The 18,830-nt window shown below is 31.6% G+C and overlaps 2 protein-coding genes, 1 long non-coding RNA gene and 2 other non-coding genes across 10 annotated transcripts; 3 read left to right on the top strand and 2 right to left on the bottom strand.

Annotated features, from left to right (window-relative positions):
- Positions 1–3,590: 3,590 nt before the first annotated feature.
- Positions 3,591–5,862, top strand: LOC121802145. 6 transcript variants are annotated; one of them, XM_042201727.1, is made up of 6 exons: positions 3,592–3,762; positions 3,852–3,937; positions 4,390–4,655; positions 5,061–5,151; positions 5,336–5,426; positions 5,513–5,862. In XM_042201727.1, the coding sequence occupies exons 3-6, from the start codon at positions 4,538–4,540 to the stop codon at positions 5,570–5,572; spliced, it is 360 nt and encodes a 119-aa protein (XP_042057661.1). In that variant the 5' UTR covers positions 3,592–3,762; positions 3,852–3,937; positions 4,390–4,537; the 3' UTR covers positions 5,573–5,862. The 6 variants fall into 6 exon arrangements, with proteins under 6 accessions (XP_042057663.1, XP_042057661.1, XP_042057659.1 ...); XM_042201725.1 differs by having other exon boundaries at positions 3,849–3,937; XM_042201726.1 differs by having other exon boundaries at positions 3,595–3,762; positions 4,422–4,655.
- A 3,418-nt stretch (positions 5,863–9,280) lies between these two features.
- LOC121803389 (EPIDERMAL PATTERNING FACTOR-like protein 6) lies at positions 9,281–9,898 on the top strand. Its single transcript, XM_042203059.1, has 2 exons — positions 9,281–9,480; positions 9,566–9,898. The coding sequence occupies exons 1-2, from the start codon at positions 9,408–9,410 to the stop codon at positions 9,808–9,810; spliced, it is 318 nt and encodes a 105-aa protein (XP_042058993.1). The 5' UTR covers positions 9,281–9,407; the 3' UTR covers positions 9,811–9,898.
- Positions 9,899–14,043: 4,145 nt separating this feature from the next.
- TRNAD-GUC lies at positions 14,044–14,115 on the bottom strand. The gene has a single exon. It is a non-coding gene; the product is annotated as a tRNA-Asp (tRNA).
- Positions 14,116–14,154: 39 nt separating this feature from the next.
- TRNAD-GUC lies at positions 14,155–14,226 on the bottom strand. Its single transcript has one exon. It is a non-coding gene; the product is annotated as a tRNA-Asp (tRNA).
- A 1,108-nt stretch (positions 14,227–15,334) lies between these two features.
- LOC121802613 lies at positions 15,335–17,059 on the top strand. Its single transcript, XR_006050821.1, has 2 exons — positions 15,335–15,632; positions 16,560–17,059. It is a non-coding gene; the product is annotated as an uncharacterized LOC121802613 (long non-coding RNA).
- The last annotated feature ends 1,771 nt before the right edge of the window (positions 17,060–18,830 follow it).

Here is an 18,830-nt window from a genome sequence, read left to right as displayed (position 1 = left end):
AGACAAGTCATTCATTCATACTTTGGAAAATTTTTGAATTGTGCCCTATACCTTATAACTTGATTCGGTTAGTATACATCCTCAAATAAATTTAATACTCCTTAAATACAAATATATCCAGCATAATATAGCATAATATAATTATTAAACATAGACTAGTCAAAGAGCATTATCCAAATCACTCTCATTTGTAGTCTCCATCATTCACCTCCTTCAGTCTTTTAAAGGACTCTGTAAAGCTTCTACTAAGCGGCCATTACCGTTTTTGTGAAACATATATTCAGATTATTCAAAAAGCAAGCCTTCTTGATTCATAAATTATTTTTGTTTAAGATGATGATTGATAGGGTTTGTCATATACTTTAGGCTTCCTTTGTTTTTCTCCTTCTCCTCCCACATGGCTGCCTTGCTGAATTTTCGTCTCAAAATGTTAACCCAGTCTTCTCCGTTCTCTTCATCCCTAAGAGGATTTGCTTCCCCATGAAAAAACCTAAATCCCAAAATATATCGTTGTAATAAACTCTATGGCAAAACTAACTTGAAATCTCTTAAGAAGGTGACGGAGCATTGGTTCAAAGAACACATGTTTGATTGCCCAGTGGATGATTGTCGTAAGAAGAAAAACAAGGAGCTATGCAAATATACATGTAAGTTATGGGGAAATTGCACTCGACGGGATGTTGTTGGGTGCATGACGGTTAGGGGTTGGGAATTATACCGGAATACCGGACTTACCATACCAAAAAATTACCAAAAATACCAATTTTCTGTATAACGTAGATTTTGGTACAGTATCATACTGTAACGAAAGATTCGGTATGGTAACGGTATTAGATTTCCTATACCGCGGTATAGTCGATATATACCAACGCTTCGGTATACCGTGGTATACCGGTATACTGATTGATTATTATATATGTTTATGTTATATTTATACTAAAATCTAAAAAAAATTGACTGTATGAATAAGATTTGATTGTGTCGAAGTTTAATTATTTTGGACGTTTTGAAGTAGTTGAACACTAGAATTTTTTTGCAATATTTTGGGTATAATAGATTCACCATATGATATCATTTATCATCATATTGATTTTACAAAATTAAACTCTTGTTTCATTAATAAGTACTGTCGTTAATTTCATGATAGGTTTGGTGAATGTTGGAGGTGTTTTTTCCACCTTCTTTGTCAAGGCAAATGAGAAATCAATGGAGAAAAAGGTAAAGAAAGGAAAATATCCCTTCAATCACACGGAATGCCCTCCCTCAAATTCAGAGGGAATGGTCCACTCCAGGTTACAACACACTGAAAGGGGGTCCATAGTGTCAAGAGTAGGGTTGGGGAATCATACCGAAATACCGGATAACGGGACTTACCGTACTGAAAAAATACCGATTTTTCGGTATACCGTAGTTTTTGGTACGGTAACAATATTATATATTTTATACCATGGTATATCGCGGTATACCGGTATATACCGGCATACCAAATAGTCGATATACCGATTGATTATTATATATATAAACATATATACTAGGGAGATGATCCAAACAAATATGTGTTTAAAAATTTAAAAAGAATGAATGTATGAACAAGATTTGATTGTGATGAAGTTTAGTTGTTTTGGACTTTTTTGAATATTTTGTGTATAAGAGATTTTTTTTCGGTATAACAGGTATAACGGTATTAGCGAAATGCGGTACGGTATACCGGAAACACGGTAAGGTAACGGTATCAAAAACTACCTTACCGAATTTTGGGTATACAAATTCGGTACGGTATACGGTATGTCATTCAAAGTACGGTATATCGTACCGAACCACCCTTAATGACATTTGATCCTTGCCTAGTGGAATTTGGGATTTCCAAAGATGATTTCGATGAGGTTTTGTAAAGGTTGCACGCCAAGGACAAGAACGAGTACTACAAGATGGAGGAAAAATAGGGAATGCGCCGGAACTGGATCCCTCATCTGAGGGAATACCTGGAGCAATTAGGTGATTGGAAGAAGATCCAGAAGTACTCCGAAGCTATGGCGATGGAGGAAAAGAAGGATGGGGAGGAGTAGGCCAAAGTAGGAGGAGGAGTAGGCCAGCGATATGAGGAGAGATTGTCGAAGCGGGTTTCGATTGGCACTTTTGAATTCATTATTTTGTTAAGTGTCATTTAAAACCTTTTATTTTGTTAACTACTTAATATGTAATCCTCTTTATGAACGTTGTTATTTCCCTATGTAATGAGCTATTTGCTGATGTTTATTTCATGTTTATTTCAGCTGATGTCTTTATTCGCTGGTCTAGGCAATCAAACTTCTAATGCATATGCTGATTGATATACTTACTGGAACAGTATGTTGTATTATTGTCAACTCTTCTGTTATGCAGATATATGTTGTTGACTTTCAAGATCGAGACATAATTGGGAGGGCAAATGAGGAGTTTCAGGTTTATATAAACACTATAATAAGTGGGTTAATGGAGGAGAGATCCCCAACTGAAAGGGTTGTCAAAATAGATATATGATAACCAAAATCTAAACAATCGGGTAATTGGACACACAATACTAGATTTTCGGGTATCAAGTATGGGTATTGGATTTTTAGGATTTTTAAGTATTTGGTTGCCCGATACCCGATCAGATATTTCCCGGTTTCTTGAATTTTTTTTCAAGGCGGTCGATATCGGAAGGCGATTGGATTTCCGACCATGGCTGCTAGGGTTTTTGCTGAATATATAGTGACATTAAATGACATTCTATGATAGTATTCAATTAGTAGCATTAAATATCTAGGAGTGGCAATCTCTTAAATGACATTTATTACGCGTAGTATAGAGAAAGGCATGTCATTTATTCATATTTTGGAATTTTTTTGAATTGTGCCCTATACCTTATAACTTGATTCGGTTAGTATATATATCCTCAAATAAATTTAGTACTCCTCAAATACAAATATATCTAGCATAATATAGCATAATATAATTATTAAACAGAGACTAGTCAAAGAGTATTATCCAAATCACTCTCATTTGTAGTCTTCGTTGTTCACCTCCCTCAGTCTTTTACAGGACTCTGTAAAGCTTCTGCGAAGCGACCATTACCGTTTTTGTGAAACATATGTTCAGATTATTCAAAAAGCAAGCCTTTCTGATTCAGAAACTATTTTGGTTTAAGATGATGATTGATAGAATTTCTCATATGCTTTTGGCTTCCTTTTCTTTTCTCCTTCTCCTTCCATATGGCGGCCTTGCTGAATTTTCGTCTCAAAATGTTAACCTAGTCTTAAGTATATAGATATTTTATATCTAAGTATTAAAAGATAGTATGTTTAAAAATAATTTAATAAGTTATTAATAAATTTTAGTTGGTCCTTCATAAATAAAATATATGCGCTAAAGCAGATTTTTGTAAATTCCTATAAAATTAGTTATCTATGTGTTAATATCATTATTTTCTAATGTTATCTTTGTTTAAATCTTCTAATTTTTTCCCTAAAACAACACAGCATATGAAGAATTGCACTAAATTTGCTCACCAGACCATAGCCTATCCAAATAATCCACCAACATTAAAATTATTAACATGATTATCCCCAATTTTTTTTTTAACAAATATTTTGGGCTGTGCTAAAAATAGCAACCACCAGATATCCAGCTCCATACATTAATAGGTAAGCTATGAAATTTCTCCTTTGTCGAAGAAGAAGCAATCTAACAACCAGAGCCGCGAGGCGAAGTGATCGACACCAGGAAGGGAACAATTTCAATGTAATTTCTTCTGTTTTTACCAATTATTTGTGCATAATGTTTCGGATACCTCAATTTCTTGTCCAATTTATGTATTTTTTTGGCAGAAGCCAATCAGCAAATCCTTCCTGTCATCGACGCTTCTGCGGTTCTGATTGGTCTCTGCTTCGGGTTTTTAGGCCGTTGCTCGTATGGGGTAGGAAAATTTGCATTTTTGGTTCTGGGTTTGCATTTTTTTTGGCAATTCGACATTTTCTGTTAATGTTTGTTTCTCAATCAATGGTTTTGGGGTAAGTTGTGTTTGTTTAGGTTAATTTGAGTAAAGATTAGAATTTATAATAAATCAATAATTATCATCTAAATGCTTTTTACTACTATTACTTTAGTGTTTATTAGTTTTTTGTGTTTCTCAGTTATGTTAATTCAATTTATTTTCCATCTTGAAGAACAGTAGAACACATTGAGCATCTTAGTAGTATAATTAAAAACCTATCTATCCAACATGTTTGAATTCTGATGCAAACAGCTATCTTGTTTTAAATCATCAAATGCTAAGAGCCTTTAGATGATTCCTCTAAGCAATCCATCCAATGCTTTTCTCCTTTCTAGTTACTACTAGTTGGCTGATGTATCTTGTTGTTGTCTAAGGCTGGTAAGTCAATTTTCTGCATTTGGTGTAGTGGAGTGGAAAGGAGCAACGGTTGTTAAATGAGCTGTTGAAAGAGCAGAATTAGAGATCCTATCGGGTGCCAAAAGCTGCTATATCAGTAGCTTTTGATCAGCCAGCACCTGTGAAATGAGATCTAGCACGACTTCTGTTGGAAAGCGTATATCATCAAGAGATATGCCGACCCCGGAGCATGCAGATGAAGGTGTTGGCTGTTCAAAAGAAACAACTGAATTTGTAAATCATGGTCAGTTCATTGTTGGCATTTATGGCTATGCTTGAATTCTTGTAATTGTTCACATGAATTATGTCACATTTGTGTTCCTTTCTCTTTCGCTACTGTAATAATGGCTTAACGTTTGGCACTTTTATCGACTTATGGCCTAGACTGCTATACCCACAAATCCCATTTCCGTTGCTAAATATGAAAGACGAATTACCTGTGTTACTTGGAAATCGAGTATTCTTCATATCAACTAGAAGAAGATGGATCCATCTCTTTATTTCTTTCATGGTTTCATGTCCCTATGTTACCAAAGAAGAAAGAAAATGTATCATCTTCGAAATTCGAATAATGAACTAAGTCATTTCATCTTTTTGCTGATATTTCAATGATAAATGGATTCTAATATGTATAAGCTTTTGGATATAGGTCTTATTCTCTGGAATGAGAGCAGAGAGAAATGGATAGGGGAAAAGAAGATAACCTCTCGATCTCAACTGTTGCGTGTGCTCAAATTGAGGTAACGACCTCTCCTAGACTCTATATCATCGAGCAGACTACTGATGCAAAAAGAAATCAAACAGCCCAAATGTTACAAAGCTTTTATGTTCGGATAATTAATGAAACCTGTATTGTATGCGTCATGCATTAAGAAAATGAAACGATTTTTTTCTTCTCACAAGATCGTGTCTGTACATTGACAGTAAGCTTCAGCTTTGTTGCGTGAATTCAAGTAAGGGCATGCATAGGATGCTTAAGAGCACAGATCCGTTTCCCAGACCTGTCCCGCTAGGGGTACGTTTACACGCTTGTATATGGTTTTTCGTACGTGCAAGCAAGTAAGGCACCGTGGCTGACTATTTTGATTAAAAACTTTGCAGGAAATGGTGGATTTTCTGGTTAATGTATGGGATGGTGAAGGAATGTATGACATGTTCTAAGCAGGGGAGACAGAGGTTTGTTTTGATGAGAGTGTAAGTAGTGACCACAGTTCAAAATGTCTTATTTATTGACAATATGTTTGTATCTTTAATCGTCTGTAGATATGATGTAGGAATAATGTAAGGTGGTTTTATCATTTTTGTTGGTAATATTCAAAGCAACTTTGTCGCTCTTTTATTATTTTTAAATTTTCTAAGTTGTGATTATTGTGCATCTGCTGTAAAAAGAATAGACAATATTTGGTCATGTGGTTCAAACTTGGTGTAAAAAGAATTTAGAATTTTTCTTATTGGGGAGTTTTCTTATATATACTGTACTATATACTGTACTTGTTTGTTTGGTGTGTGCACGTTACATTTATCAGAAAAATGAAATACATAGAGTAAAAATTAATTAGTGTCCCAACAATAGCTACTGGTACTGAAACTGAGATGACCCATTGGATTTTCCCATGCTACCTAATACTCCTATACATTAAAAATAATTTTATTAAAGACTACACATGTTTTAGTATGAAATCGGTAAATCTCGAGAAAATACGAGAGAAAATGGAAGTCCTGAGAAAGAAAAAATATGAATAAAATAGGAGATAAAAGATAAAAACTAGTAACAATAAACTGAGAGTATTATGAGAATATTTTTTGTGGACAGATATATTAACGTACTTTGAATCTACTGGCGGTAAATTTGGTGAACTCTTTACTTTAAATTACTGTTCAATTAACTGTTGAATTTCACCACGTATTGCAAAAACTTTCTTTCTGAACTTTGGGATTTCTCCATCCACTGTAATTCTTGTTATTTACCTCAATCCTGGACTCTTAATGAGCTTTTAGTTTTACCTTTTTATATCCTTCATATATGAAGAGTAAATAAATGCTTTTTATGGGCGAGCATAGTTAGATATTCGATGTCATGATTTTTTTCATACTAGTTAAAACTAAACAAATTCGGAAAATATATAAATTAAATTTGACTCGTAGCTAAAAGAAGAAAAGCCAAAGTTAAAGGTCATGAAATACTACTCCGTTAATCTACATTGATATGCCGTATAAGATTTCTTGTATATATAACCTTTTAAAATTGTGATGAAATTAACTCTTATTAATGTATATATATATATGCGTGTATCGGACCAATTAAATAAAAAAACGACAAATGTGCAACCCCTCGAGTCCTCGACAAATCATCATGTTATGTCCGGACTGATAATTACTTTGTACTTTATTTATTTTTATTTTATTATATACTGTATAAAATAATTTGTATATAAATTAATTTATTTAATCTAATTAATTTAAATAAAGTAATTTATGTACTCAATTTAATATTCAATATCATTTATTTCACTAATTAAATTTGTTTGGGATATTAGAAATATCCTTGTATATATTTTATTATTTGTTAAAAAATCCACGAAACTGAAGATTGTAGAAAAAAAATGAGAATAATGAAAAAATATATGTAAATTTAATGTAGAAATGAAGAATCGACTTGTCTTATTTGCTATACGTTAATTTTATAGTTTTTATAAAGTAACGAATAAGAAATAACAATTCAGTACCAAATCTTCTAAAGCAATTCACAATGTTCACTCTCTTATTATGTTATTTAATTTCTATTCCTGTCATGATGTAATTATATAACAAAATTAATCTGGCGAATAATTAATTGACCAAATTCTATTTAAGAAATGTTTTTGGTTTTATATAAAATGGGAGTATTATTTTTTATACAAACTTGAAGTTTTATAAAAATTTGATGTGGAATAGTAGATTAGAATTAAATAAAATAATAGTAATAAAGAATTTAAGATAAATAAAAATGGTTGTACCATGTAGGATGTAGCTAGGATAGAGGATCGTGATGACTGATGAGCTCAGAATCATTGATCATACTATATAGATTCCTAGGTAATGATACCAACATTGATATATACTTGACGAAGAGATTTAATAATTACATATTTCAATATTAATTGTTCATCTATTAGAATGTTGCCATTGTGGGGTAAACGGTTTGGTCACTCCTCCACTACCATTCATTCTATCCAGAAAGTGATTTACAAAAAAAATGAAAAAAATAGAGAAAATCTTTTCAGAAAATTTAAAATCAAAATCTAAAATAGAAATGCAGTAGCAGTGTTTCAATAATTTCAAGATAAAACTGTCTGTCATTTTAAAGCTTCTCTTTAATTTGATCTCAATTTGAATCCATGCATAAATGTTAAAACTGAATATTTATCGTTATTTAAAGACACTATATAAAAAGGATATTGTGAAGTCAATCCATAGCTTCATACACATATTCTTCTTTGTTTTTAGTTCAATTCATTTTTTAATTTATAAGAACTAGTACTAATATATATAGTGGGTTGCAAACTTGTAATAGAAGAAGAATTATTTGGATAGGAACATGTTTCTTGAGCAATGCGCAAACTCCATACCAATATGCATTTCCAAGAGTAAGTGTTGATGAGGACAAAGTTTTTTAAATATTCAAGAACATATGGTAGACTCAAAAGTAAAATTATTTTATTTTTTCCTTAATAGGAGTACATTGATGACTTAGGAATATAGAAATAATAACTACATATAACTAAGATAGAATTTGGATGGCGCAATTATAAGATCTAAAACCTATAAAATGGACACTTGACATTCCTATTTTTTAAAGTAAATATATTGGAGTATATAATAAATTGAATCAATATTTGTTGAAAAAAAGAATTTGCATATATTGCAAAAAAGAATCTTTATATTGTCCAACGTGAATTATGATATAGTTCAATGTGGATCTGTATAATGTTCAAAATGAATTTGTATTCATGAAAAAAGAATTTGCATGTCAATATATTGTTCAAAATGAAGGATCTGAAAATAGTTTAACATGGATTTGCATTCAAATACTGATTCATGTTGAACAATATAAAATCTACTCCCTCTGTTCCTTATTATTAGAGGCATTTCTTTTTGACACGAAGTTTAAGAATAGTGTGTTAAATGGATGGTGAAAAAAGTAAGAGAGACGGAGAGATAATAAAGTAAAAATGAGAATTACTTTTTACTAAAAATAAAAATGACTCAATTAACTTAGAACTTCCAAAAATAGAAAAATTACTCTATTAACATGAAACGGAGAGAGTACTATATATTATTCAACGTGGATCTGCATAATGTTGAAAATGAATTTGTGATTCATTAAATAAAGAATTTACGGATCAATATATTGTTCAAAATGAAGGATTTGTACACAATCATATATACATGGATCTACATTCAAATACATATTCATTTTGAACAATATACAAACCCGCGCGACTATCAATATTTAGTTTTAGATAAACATTTAAAAGGCGGATTCATTTTAATGCGACCCATATATAGGATTAAGAAAATATATATAATTAACAAGAAATTCAAATAGGTATTTTCACAAGAAATGATAAAACTTTGACTAATAAGACATTATCATACGATTCCCCAAATCTTATTAGGATGCAAAAATAACAATAAAGCACTTGTAGCAACTGCAAATAGTAAAACCCCAGATATATAGTACTATTCCACTGGACTAAAAGGGAAACAAGAAAGAAAAAAATGAAAAACAAGTTGAACTTTGTTGACAACCAGAGTTATGAAGAACAACATTTTCCCAAAAGGAGAAACCCTATTAAACATTGTTTTCTGTGGCAGGTGGTAATTGAAATTGATGCAAGAGAAAGAGGCCCATGATTTCTCAACACTGTATAACTGTCTTGTCCCCTCATTTTACACACACTGCTCATCTTAATTTGTCTTCAAACCCCTTTTCCCTACCACAAAAATCACCACCATGCCTCTATCAAGAAACCCCCTCTTCCTCACTTTTGCCCTCACCACAATCTTCCTCATTTCCTCCATCTCAGGTAGATGCTACACCAACATGCATGTGGATGTGGAATTGGTTGATTGCTTAATTAATTAATTAATCATGTTTGTGGATATGATCAGGTGGGATTAAGGCATCATCATCATCATTTAAAGATGAGGAGGAGTTGAGGAAGATGGTGTTGGGTTCAAGGCCACCTGCTTGTGTCAACAAGTGCATGAGTTGCAGGCCATGCCAGGCTACTTTGGTAATTCCACCTCACCAAACCAAGAAATGGGGAGTATCTATATCATCTCATAGAGAAGATGACACCTACTATCTTCTATCTTGGAAATGCATGTGTGGGAATAAGCTTTATCAACCTTAATTATCTCCTATTTCTACTATCTTGTATCAGACTCCACTTTGTGTTTATTCAATTATTTAATTATGAAAATTAACTTATGTTTGTTGTATTTTTTTTTCTATGATTTCAACTAATCATCTCTCTCTCGGATTTGCTACTGCCATAGTATTTATGTAGTATATAAATTAATACAAAAAAATATTGGAATAAGAGACATGCTGCATGTTCAGGATGCTATCAAGTCTATATTTAGAAGGATATATTTACTTTTTATTTATAATACACATATCTTCAAGAATTTATTATAATGTTGAGTTTGTTGGTTTATTATTTATGGCATGTTCTTTTATATGTGAGGGTCAGGTGGGGGCTAGGCATGGACCTTATGATTTGATTGGACATTTCACCATTCGACAAAATCACTTTAATATTTTACAATATGAAACGTCTTAAATCAAGATGGGTCAGAAATGCATGCATCATAAATTGGAACCAAACATAGTGGTGTCCTTTCATTTCAACGCTTTAAGCGTAACCACAAAAAGACATATATACTCCAAAGTTTAGGTTACTATATTTTGAGTTGGAATTTAACAAACTTAAATACGTTATTTGTTTTAACAAATAATATAAATTCTCTAATATACTACAACGCCTTAATATCTTAATTATGTCTGATATTTTGATTATCAAACAATACTTCCACTTGGAATCCATTTATTTTCTTCATTTGAATTAGCGATATTAATTAAACTTAATAATACCATGCTATCACAATTTAACCTTAAAATATATGGGTCTATTTATATTTTTAGATACGTATATACTTCTAGGCTAATGATAAAATGCAAACTTTATATATTGTACAAACTTTAAACTCCTCAACACAATATCAAAATAGTTTCAACACAATATCAACACAGTATAAATTAAATTTCAAAATTTTAATGTCAACACAGTGTCAACACAGCATCAACTGTTGACATTTTTTATTACTACTATTTTGTTATCTATTGACATTTTCTAACGGTCTAAATAATAGTTTGGAGTTTGAACAATATTTAGAATTTACATTTGATCCCTATACTTCTAAAATTATTTCTAAATGGGAATGAGACAAAACTGGGTCGTCTATACTCTACACGACATAGAAATAATCTAGCCGTTGGTTACAAGGCTTAATTCTGTTTATTTCTTCATTCTTATTTTCAAAGTCTTGAAGTAGGTGATAAATTTTCTAGAAAAAGTCTGATAATTGATTTTCAATGCACAAAGAAAAAGGCCTTCATTCGCTCGAAATTCTTTGCTTGTTGAGTGCTACTGACTAACATGCTATACAAATCCAATTTTAATTTTTACCGCTATAATCCTATATATTTGAATTTTGGGCTAACTCAATGAGCTAATCAGTCTCAAGATTAAATATCAAAATTATTTTTCAATTTTATATTTTTAAAGATTTTATAATATTTGTAAAAAAATATGCTAAAATTAATGATTTTAATTATATGACAGAGATAAATTGAAACTCGATAAAATAATACTCCCTCCGTTACACAATAATATGCATTCTTTCTTTTTTAGACATTCCTACAAGAATATACATTTTCTAATTTTGGAAACTATATTGTCTCTAATGAGGTGAGACTCATTCTCCATTCTCCATTCTCCATTCATAATACTTTAATACTTATTCTTTCTACATGTCTCTTACTCTACCTATTATGCATTAAAACTCATGTCGAACTGATAGGGACATGATATTCTATTTTATACCGGAAGGGAGCTGATATTCTCTCCGTATATTTATTTAGTTTATTTATGCTTTAGTATTATTTAGTTGTTATGATTTTATTTACTTTCCATAGTGGTTAGGATTTGATTTCTTTTTGATTTACTTTCCTAGGAGATCTTTTTGTACCACACATATTATAAATATGTGTAGAGTCTTTTATTATTATGAAACAGAATGAATTAAATTAATATTTATCATTCTCTCCATAGGTTCTCCCTCTTGGAGAAACCGCCAGTTCTCTCAAAGTCACGTTATTTCATTTAATTTCTCCCATAGGAATTAGTCTCACGTTAATTCCTATCAAATTGGTGCTTTCATTAGGTTCTCATCCTCCTTTTGATTTCTACCACCATGTTCGTCTTGCTGTCAAACTCTACTCCAGACTCTCCTCCTCACTTGTTCTCTGATGTTGATCGTCTGCTTTTTGTGAGGTTGTTTTTTGAGTATCCAGCATCTGTATGGCTCCACGAGTATCGAAGCTCGAATCTTAATTGCTCATGACAAGAATTTCTGGATGTTGTTTATCATAACTTTGATGAGGATGCCATTTACTTCGCCGAGACGAATAAACTTCTCAACAAAATTATGGAAGCAGTTGCATATTTAGCAAAAAAAGAGGCCATGGCTAAAAAGGAGGCCACATCTGATTCTATCATCGAGCCCGTTGCAAAAAATGACGATGAGCCAATAACAAATGTCGAGTCTGATCCCTTCATCGAAGAGACGGTAAAAAATGATGACGAATTGCCACAAGCGTTGGATGAGGCAATGAATTTGGTGGAAACCACATTTCCTCCAAATTCTCATAGCCCAAAAATTAATTTTGTCGTCATTGGTTATGTCAGTGAAGTTGCTAAAGAGATCTCAAGCCCAAAGATGATTGCTAAAGAGATCTCATGCCCAAAGATGATTTCTCCATCACTCGTTGCGGTCCCAAACGATACAATTTTGTTTGTAGACGAAGATCCAAACAAAGACGACGACAATGAGATGGAAGATTATTTTGCTGACTTCCACCTTGAGGGCAAGGTGGTTTTCAACGGTGGGAGAGTTGATAGGGACATGATATTCTATTTTATTCCGGAAAGGAGCTGATATTCTCTCCGTATATTTATTTAGTTTATTTATGCTTTAGTATTATTTAGTTGTTATGATTTTATTTATTTTCCATAGTAGTTAGGATTTGATTTCTTTTTTATTTACTTTCCTATGAGATCTTTTTGTACCACACATATTATAAATATGTGTGGAGTCTTTTATTATTATGAAGCAGAATGAATTAAATTAATATTTATCATTCTCTTCATCGGTTCTTCCTCTTGGAGAGAAACCGCCAGTTCTCTCAAAGTCAGGTTATTTCATTTAATTTCTCCCATAGGAATTAACCTCACGTTAATTCCTATCACGAACCCAATGTGTATATTTTTTTGGGAGGAGAGAATATTAATATAAAATATAAATAGTAGTAGAGTACAATTAAACAAATATGATAGTGAACCGGAATAAGGTTTGGTAAATCTTGAATTATTGAAATTTAATTAACATATTATCGTATGTTAGTAAGTGTTGGCATGTTAAACTAATATTTTTTCTGTCCCACTCTAACTCTAGTTGAGCCAATTTTTTTTTTCTTATTATCTCGTTGTAGACTATAGTTGTGTAATTTCATTTTTTGAAATAAAACAATACATTTAATAATGTTTACAATAAGTTAATTAACTTTCAGGGAAATAAGTTATACATTCATTCAAAATTTTTCGAAACATCAAATCTAGCCTATGTTTTTATTACTCCCTCTGTCTGCAAATAAGAGTCCATTTTTTTAATTTCGATCCCTCTGCAAAAAAGAGTCACAATTCATTTTTACTATAAATGGTATATAGGTCTCATATTCCACTAACTCATTTCACTCATATTTCATCTAAAACTAATACATATAAGTGGGACACATATTCCACTAGTCTTTTATCAATCAATTTTCTTAACATTTCTTAAAACCCGTGACAAAAAGAAATGAGATTTCTATTCGCGGACGAAGGAGATATTATATAAGAAAACACATTACCGACACAATCATAAAAAACTACTCATAAAAACACACATGTACGTACTACGATATGAACATGGTTTTTGACGTAAAACATGTACGCATATTGACTTGAGTTTATAGTAACCGTAATCTACACTAGTAATTAGTATTAAGAAATTTAACTAAAACATGATAAGATTAAATTGAAGAGTAAAAAAGTGCAAACATGAATCGTAGTTATCGAGTGATACATACAGCAAAACTTGGGTAAAACAATCTCATGTAGCTCGGCAATAGATTAGGAGCAATATTTGTGAGAATACTTTTGTTATAAACCCAATTAATTATAATTTAAAATTAACAAAAATAAACATTTTACTTAAACAAATACTACTCCCTAAAAAGTAAAACCTGCTGGAAAAAAAGCAAACGCCGTTGCCGGGGATCGAACCCGGGTCACCCGCGTGACAGGCGGGAATACTTACCACTATACTACAACGACTACTCCCTAAAAAGTAAAACCTGCTGGAAAAAAAGCAAACGCCGTTGCCGGGGATCGAACCCGGGTCACCCGCGTGACAGGCGGGAATACTTACCACTATACTACAACGACTTGATGTTTTTATATGATCTGTGGACATTATATTAGGAACTATATAATTCATTTTAATAGGAGGGAGTGACAATTTTTTATGGTTCTTTAAACAAAGTAACTAACGAGATATTGCATTGTGGCCAAGACTGGTCATTTTAGAACTAATAAGATTTGTCTTTAAAATCAATTTGAGAAATTACTTGTAACTCAAAATCACCAGACTATCACTATGTACCCACTAAATATATGGGTCTATTTTTATTTTTAAATTCTAAAATTATTTGTAATTGGAAACAATCAGCCGTTGGTTACAATTACAAAGGCTTAATTCTGTTTATTTCTTCGTTCTTATATGCAAAGTCTTGTGCGTAATTAATGTGCTAGAAAAGTCTCATAATTGATTGTCAATGCACAAATAAAAGGCCTTCATTGACTCGAAAATGCTAGTGATAAAAATGCAATATTAATCTCATTTCCTTTGACTTTTGTACTATATCACAGTAATAAAAAATTATTATTGTAACACAATGATTCCTAATTAATATTATTACAAAAAATCGAAAATTATTATTCTTCTCGTATTATCAAAATTAAACGAAAACCAATTAAGGCCATATGCTAAATGCACTTGGCGTTGTTGATTTTAGTCCAACATTAGAAAGTTTCAAATTTCTTTAACTTCTACCCGACCCAGAGCAGCTGGACCCACTATCATGCCAACAAATTCATTTATGCTATGACAATGTTTCGTGTTATTTGATTTTTGTAGCCATATTTATTTGTTCTATAAGTGCGTGACTGATTTATTATGTGAAACAAATGTCATATTCCAAATTACGTTGATTAAATGGGGCTAACAACCGTAATTGAAGAACAACTTATTCAAATAATTGATTAGACTGATTTAGTACAAAGTTTGAATTTTTGGTTTACATTACTACTGAGATTAATTGTAATTATTGCTAAAGCTTCTATTTACTATTTGTATAAACACGTGTTTGTCTACGAAGATTGATTACACTATTCATAAATTTTCAGTTGAGGCCTCCATTTTTTTTATCGGTTTACGGTAATTTAGACATGGGATTCTCTCAACCATCTCCTATATATACATCAGTTGCTCTAATGTCCTATTAGAATTGTCCAATCTATCTCTCACCACCAATCTTCCGTCTCCCTCACTTTTTGTCTCTTTCAAACCATAGTATCCCTGTTTTTTCTCTCGGTTCTTTACTAATCATCACAAATTCTCTCTCTTTTGGTGTAGTTGACCATTCTCCGAAGAAGATACTGCAAATCTCATCAATTCACGATCTATTGCTCTTTATTCCAAGGTATGTTGATTGTGATTCCATCCTCGATTCAGTCGCCGGTTGACGTTTTGAAGACGACGGAGAGCGTTATGTAAAAGAGCCGCATTTCTGGTAAATTTCGACCCTAAATTAACTGGATTTTACAAATAGACGTCTATTCTCCAGTGATTGTATGTGGTTTTTGCTCTAATTTCTTCGGATGTTGTCGATTTCTGTTAATTGGGAATTTGTTCTTTTTTTCAAAAAAAGATTTCATGTTTTGATGATATATCTATATTACAAATTGCTCATTTGTGTTTCATATTAAATCATGTGCTCTTGCTGTGTATTGTTGTCAATCGTGTACATTATTCACACAAATTGGTACATCAATTCGGTAATGTACGATTATGGTTATTTAATGTACGAGTATCAAACAATCACTGTGAATACTTCTTTGAATTTAATGTACGATTATGATTGTTTAATGTATGTCACATTCATATTAATATAGATTATAATGGGTTTAATGTGTTGCGGAAGTTAAATCCATCCTCCAAAGGGTGTAGCAATTCATAGGGCTAGGGCATAGTACCGACTCACTAACAAAATCTCGTTGTTCATTATTTTGATATACACTGCTACATTATACAATCCCTAATGTACATTATTTACCTATGAACTTGTACATTATTATGTGGATAGTTTTAAAAAGTACATTGATGGAAAAAGCATGAGATTAGTTCTTGATATCTGCTATATTACTATGTGTTATGGTAGTTTGAGTTACATTGGTGAACATGTTTTGTACATTCTGTACATTATTCGGTTAATTACATCCATTATACAATTTCTATTCATTTTGTTGTACATTAATATTAAAATCCAGTTAACTTGTTCTACATTATTTTCTTCCTTTTTTACATTATTAAGCAGTAACGTGACATTAATTGGTACTTTACATCCATTATATGTTTTGTGTTAATGACATCATACACTAGTACCAAAATATGATTCTGTTTGCAAGAAGTTCAACACACTATATATTGTTCAAAACAGACCAAGCCACAAGTTGGCTATTTTTCCTTCCAACATGAGTTATCAAAAACATCATCCACCACAAGTCCGGCTATGTATCCCAGAATTTCCTTTATGTTGAAATGGAGAATAGCTCCGAAACCCAGTTCATGAACGGTTTCCTTCTGCCGTGGAGTTAGGCTTTTTAAACAGTTCAAGAACTCGGTTGGGGTCCGTCGACAGTAGAGATGGTCGACTTTCTTCCCCCTCGGCTTCTTTTTATCTGCGTCTTCATGAAAGGTACTCATCTCGGCCCTTTGCTCAGCCAATCTCTCCCTGAACTTTTGCGCAATCACAATTGGAAGAACATCATCCACCGCTTCGTCAATGTCCAACCTAGGCTGCTTCACTGTTGTCCAAAAATCAATAATGTATCGCATTAATATTATATAATGCACACTACTAACTGTATAATGTACAAAAGGAAGCAAATAATGCACGAATGAATATAACATTATCTCAACCATTGACCTTTTACGAAACTGATTGATGTAACTTAAAACAAAAAACATAATGTACACCACTCCCTACAATAATGTACAAATGACAATAAATAATAAACAAATGAATATAACATTCACTCAATTATATGCATTTTTTAATACCATGGTTCATTAAAAAAATATTCGCTATTGTTCGATCCGTCACATTCTAAAGTACGAGTCATATTTTCAAAGCAGTTGCGGACACAGGAAGAGGGGACAAGGGGCTTAAGCCCCTGCCAAATGATTTTTTTTATTATTTTTTCTACTTCTATCATTTTCGAATTGGTTGGAATTCTTGTTCAGCCCTTCCCAATATATGTCCTCAAAGATTAAATTTTTGAAAATTGATTGGGTGGAAGGGGCTAAAATTTGAAATTAGAGAAGAAGGAAAGTACCAGCAATGGCGGAAGAAGAAGATTGAGAACGTTTGGTAAAGAAGGAAGTGACTAATAATATAATAACTATATTTAAAGTAAAGTTTCAGCTTTTCTCACGCAGCTTCCCACGCGTGTTACACACATTGCATTTATAATTCTAAATCCTATTGATTTATAAATTTAACGTATTTAACGTGAAGAAATATTTATTAAAGGAGTTAAAATTTATTTCCTTAAATAGGAGTTCATTCATATTAAATGGGTTATTAAATGTTTTATTATAACCTATCTCTTTCTTACAAAGTTAGTAATTTTGTTGTTAATATATCAAAAGTACACCATATTTTATTGCATTTTCGATAACACGAAGACCAATTTTAGTTTGTTTTAGGTAATCCTTTTAAAATAAACTGAAAATTGAATAAAAATTATCTCTGCATTATCTGAATTTATACTCATTCTGTTCTACCGAAGATGATCCACTTTCTTTTTTATATTGTCTCACTCAAGATGATTAATTACTAAAAATGAAATTTATTTAGCTCCTACTTTATTTCTTCTCTCATACTTCATTCTATCTATTTAACACAAAAAAAACTTGCATATAATATCGTGTCGTTTAAAAAAAATGGTCATCTTCTTTAAAACGAAGGGAATATACAGTAAAGCCAAGCCCCTGCCAATAATTTTTGCTGCGTCCGCCACTGTTTCAAAGAAATATTGATCGTTCTTGTTTAAGTCAAATATTTAAAAATATCAAATATATTAATAAAATAAGTTAGCATGCCAAAATATTGGGGCCAAATTAACCATTGATATTTTACTTATACAGTAATACGTCAAACTTCCATTTATGATGCTAAGGCCATCTCCAACCATTTACACCAAACTCAAACTCATTTTTCCAGTTCTGTCACATCAAACAGTAATTCTACTCCAACCATTTACATAAAACCCAAAACCCAAAAGAATATTTCATATTCACCTACTTTTTTTACTTTTTCAATCTTAACTACATATTTATTTAAATTACACATTCACCCCACAACATTTTATCAATAATTTTCCAAATATAATTAAATAATTTGATACAATTATTTATAATAATATATTTATATATATATATATATATATATATTAAATATATTATGCATTTAATAAAATATACACTAACTTCAAATTATAATGCATCAAACGTACTATAATAACATTCAAACATAAATTAAAATACATTCAAAGACATAATTAAAATACATTCAAAGACATCATGATTATATAAAACATAGGACAACACATAAAAAGTAGCTAAAATTCAAGAAAATAAAATCATGGCTATGGACTTGAGCTCCATAGTCGATCCTGATAGTCGTGCTTATTTTCAAGTTGAGAGA

Source organism: Salvia splendens, chromosome 5 (genome assembly GCF_004379255.2).
Source record: "Salvia splendens isolate huo1 chromosome 5, SspV2, whole genome shotgun sequence".
NCBI lineage: Eukaryota > Viridiplantae > Streptophyta > Magnoliopsida > Lamiales > Lamiaceae > Salvia > Salvia splendens.
Note: the sequence above shows the minus strand (reverse complement) of the source record. Positions and strands in the feature narration are given on the sequence as shown.

Coding starts and splice junctions, on each gene's coding strand:
- LOC121802145 (XM_042201729.1), top strand. CDS start 4,538: ATGAGATCTAGCACGACTTCTGTTGGAAAGCGTATATCATCAAGAGAT. Junction 4,656..5,060: donor AACTGAATTTGTAAATCATG/GTCAGTTCATTG, acceptor TTTTGGATATAG/GTCTTATTCTCTGGAATGAG. Junction 5,152..5,335: donor TTGCGTGTGCTCAAATTGAG/GTAACGACCTCT, acceptor GTACATTGACAG/TAAGCTTCAGCTTTGTTGCG.
- LOC121803389 (XM_042203059.1), top strand. CDS start 9,408: ATGCCTCTATCAAGAAACCCCCTCTTCCTCACTTTTGCCCTCACCACA. Junction 9,481..9,565: donor CCTCATTTCCTCCATCTCAG/GTAGATGCTACA, acceptor GGATATGATCAG/GTGGGATTAAGGCATCATCA.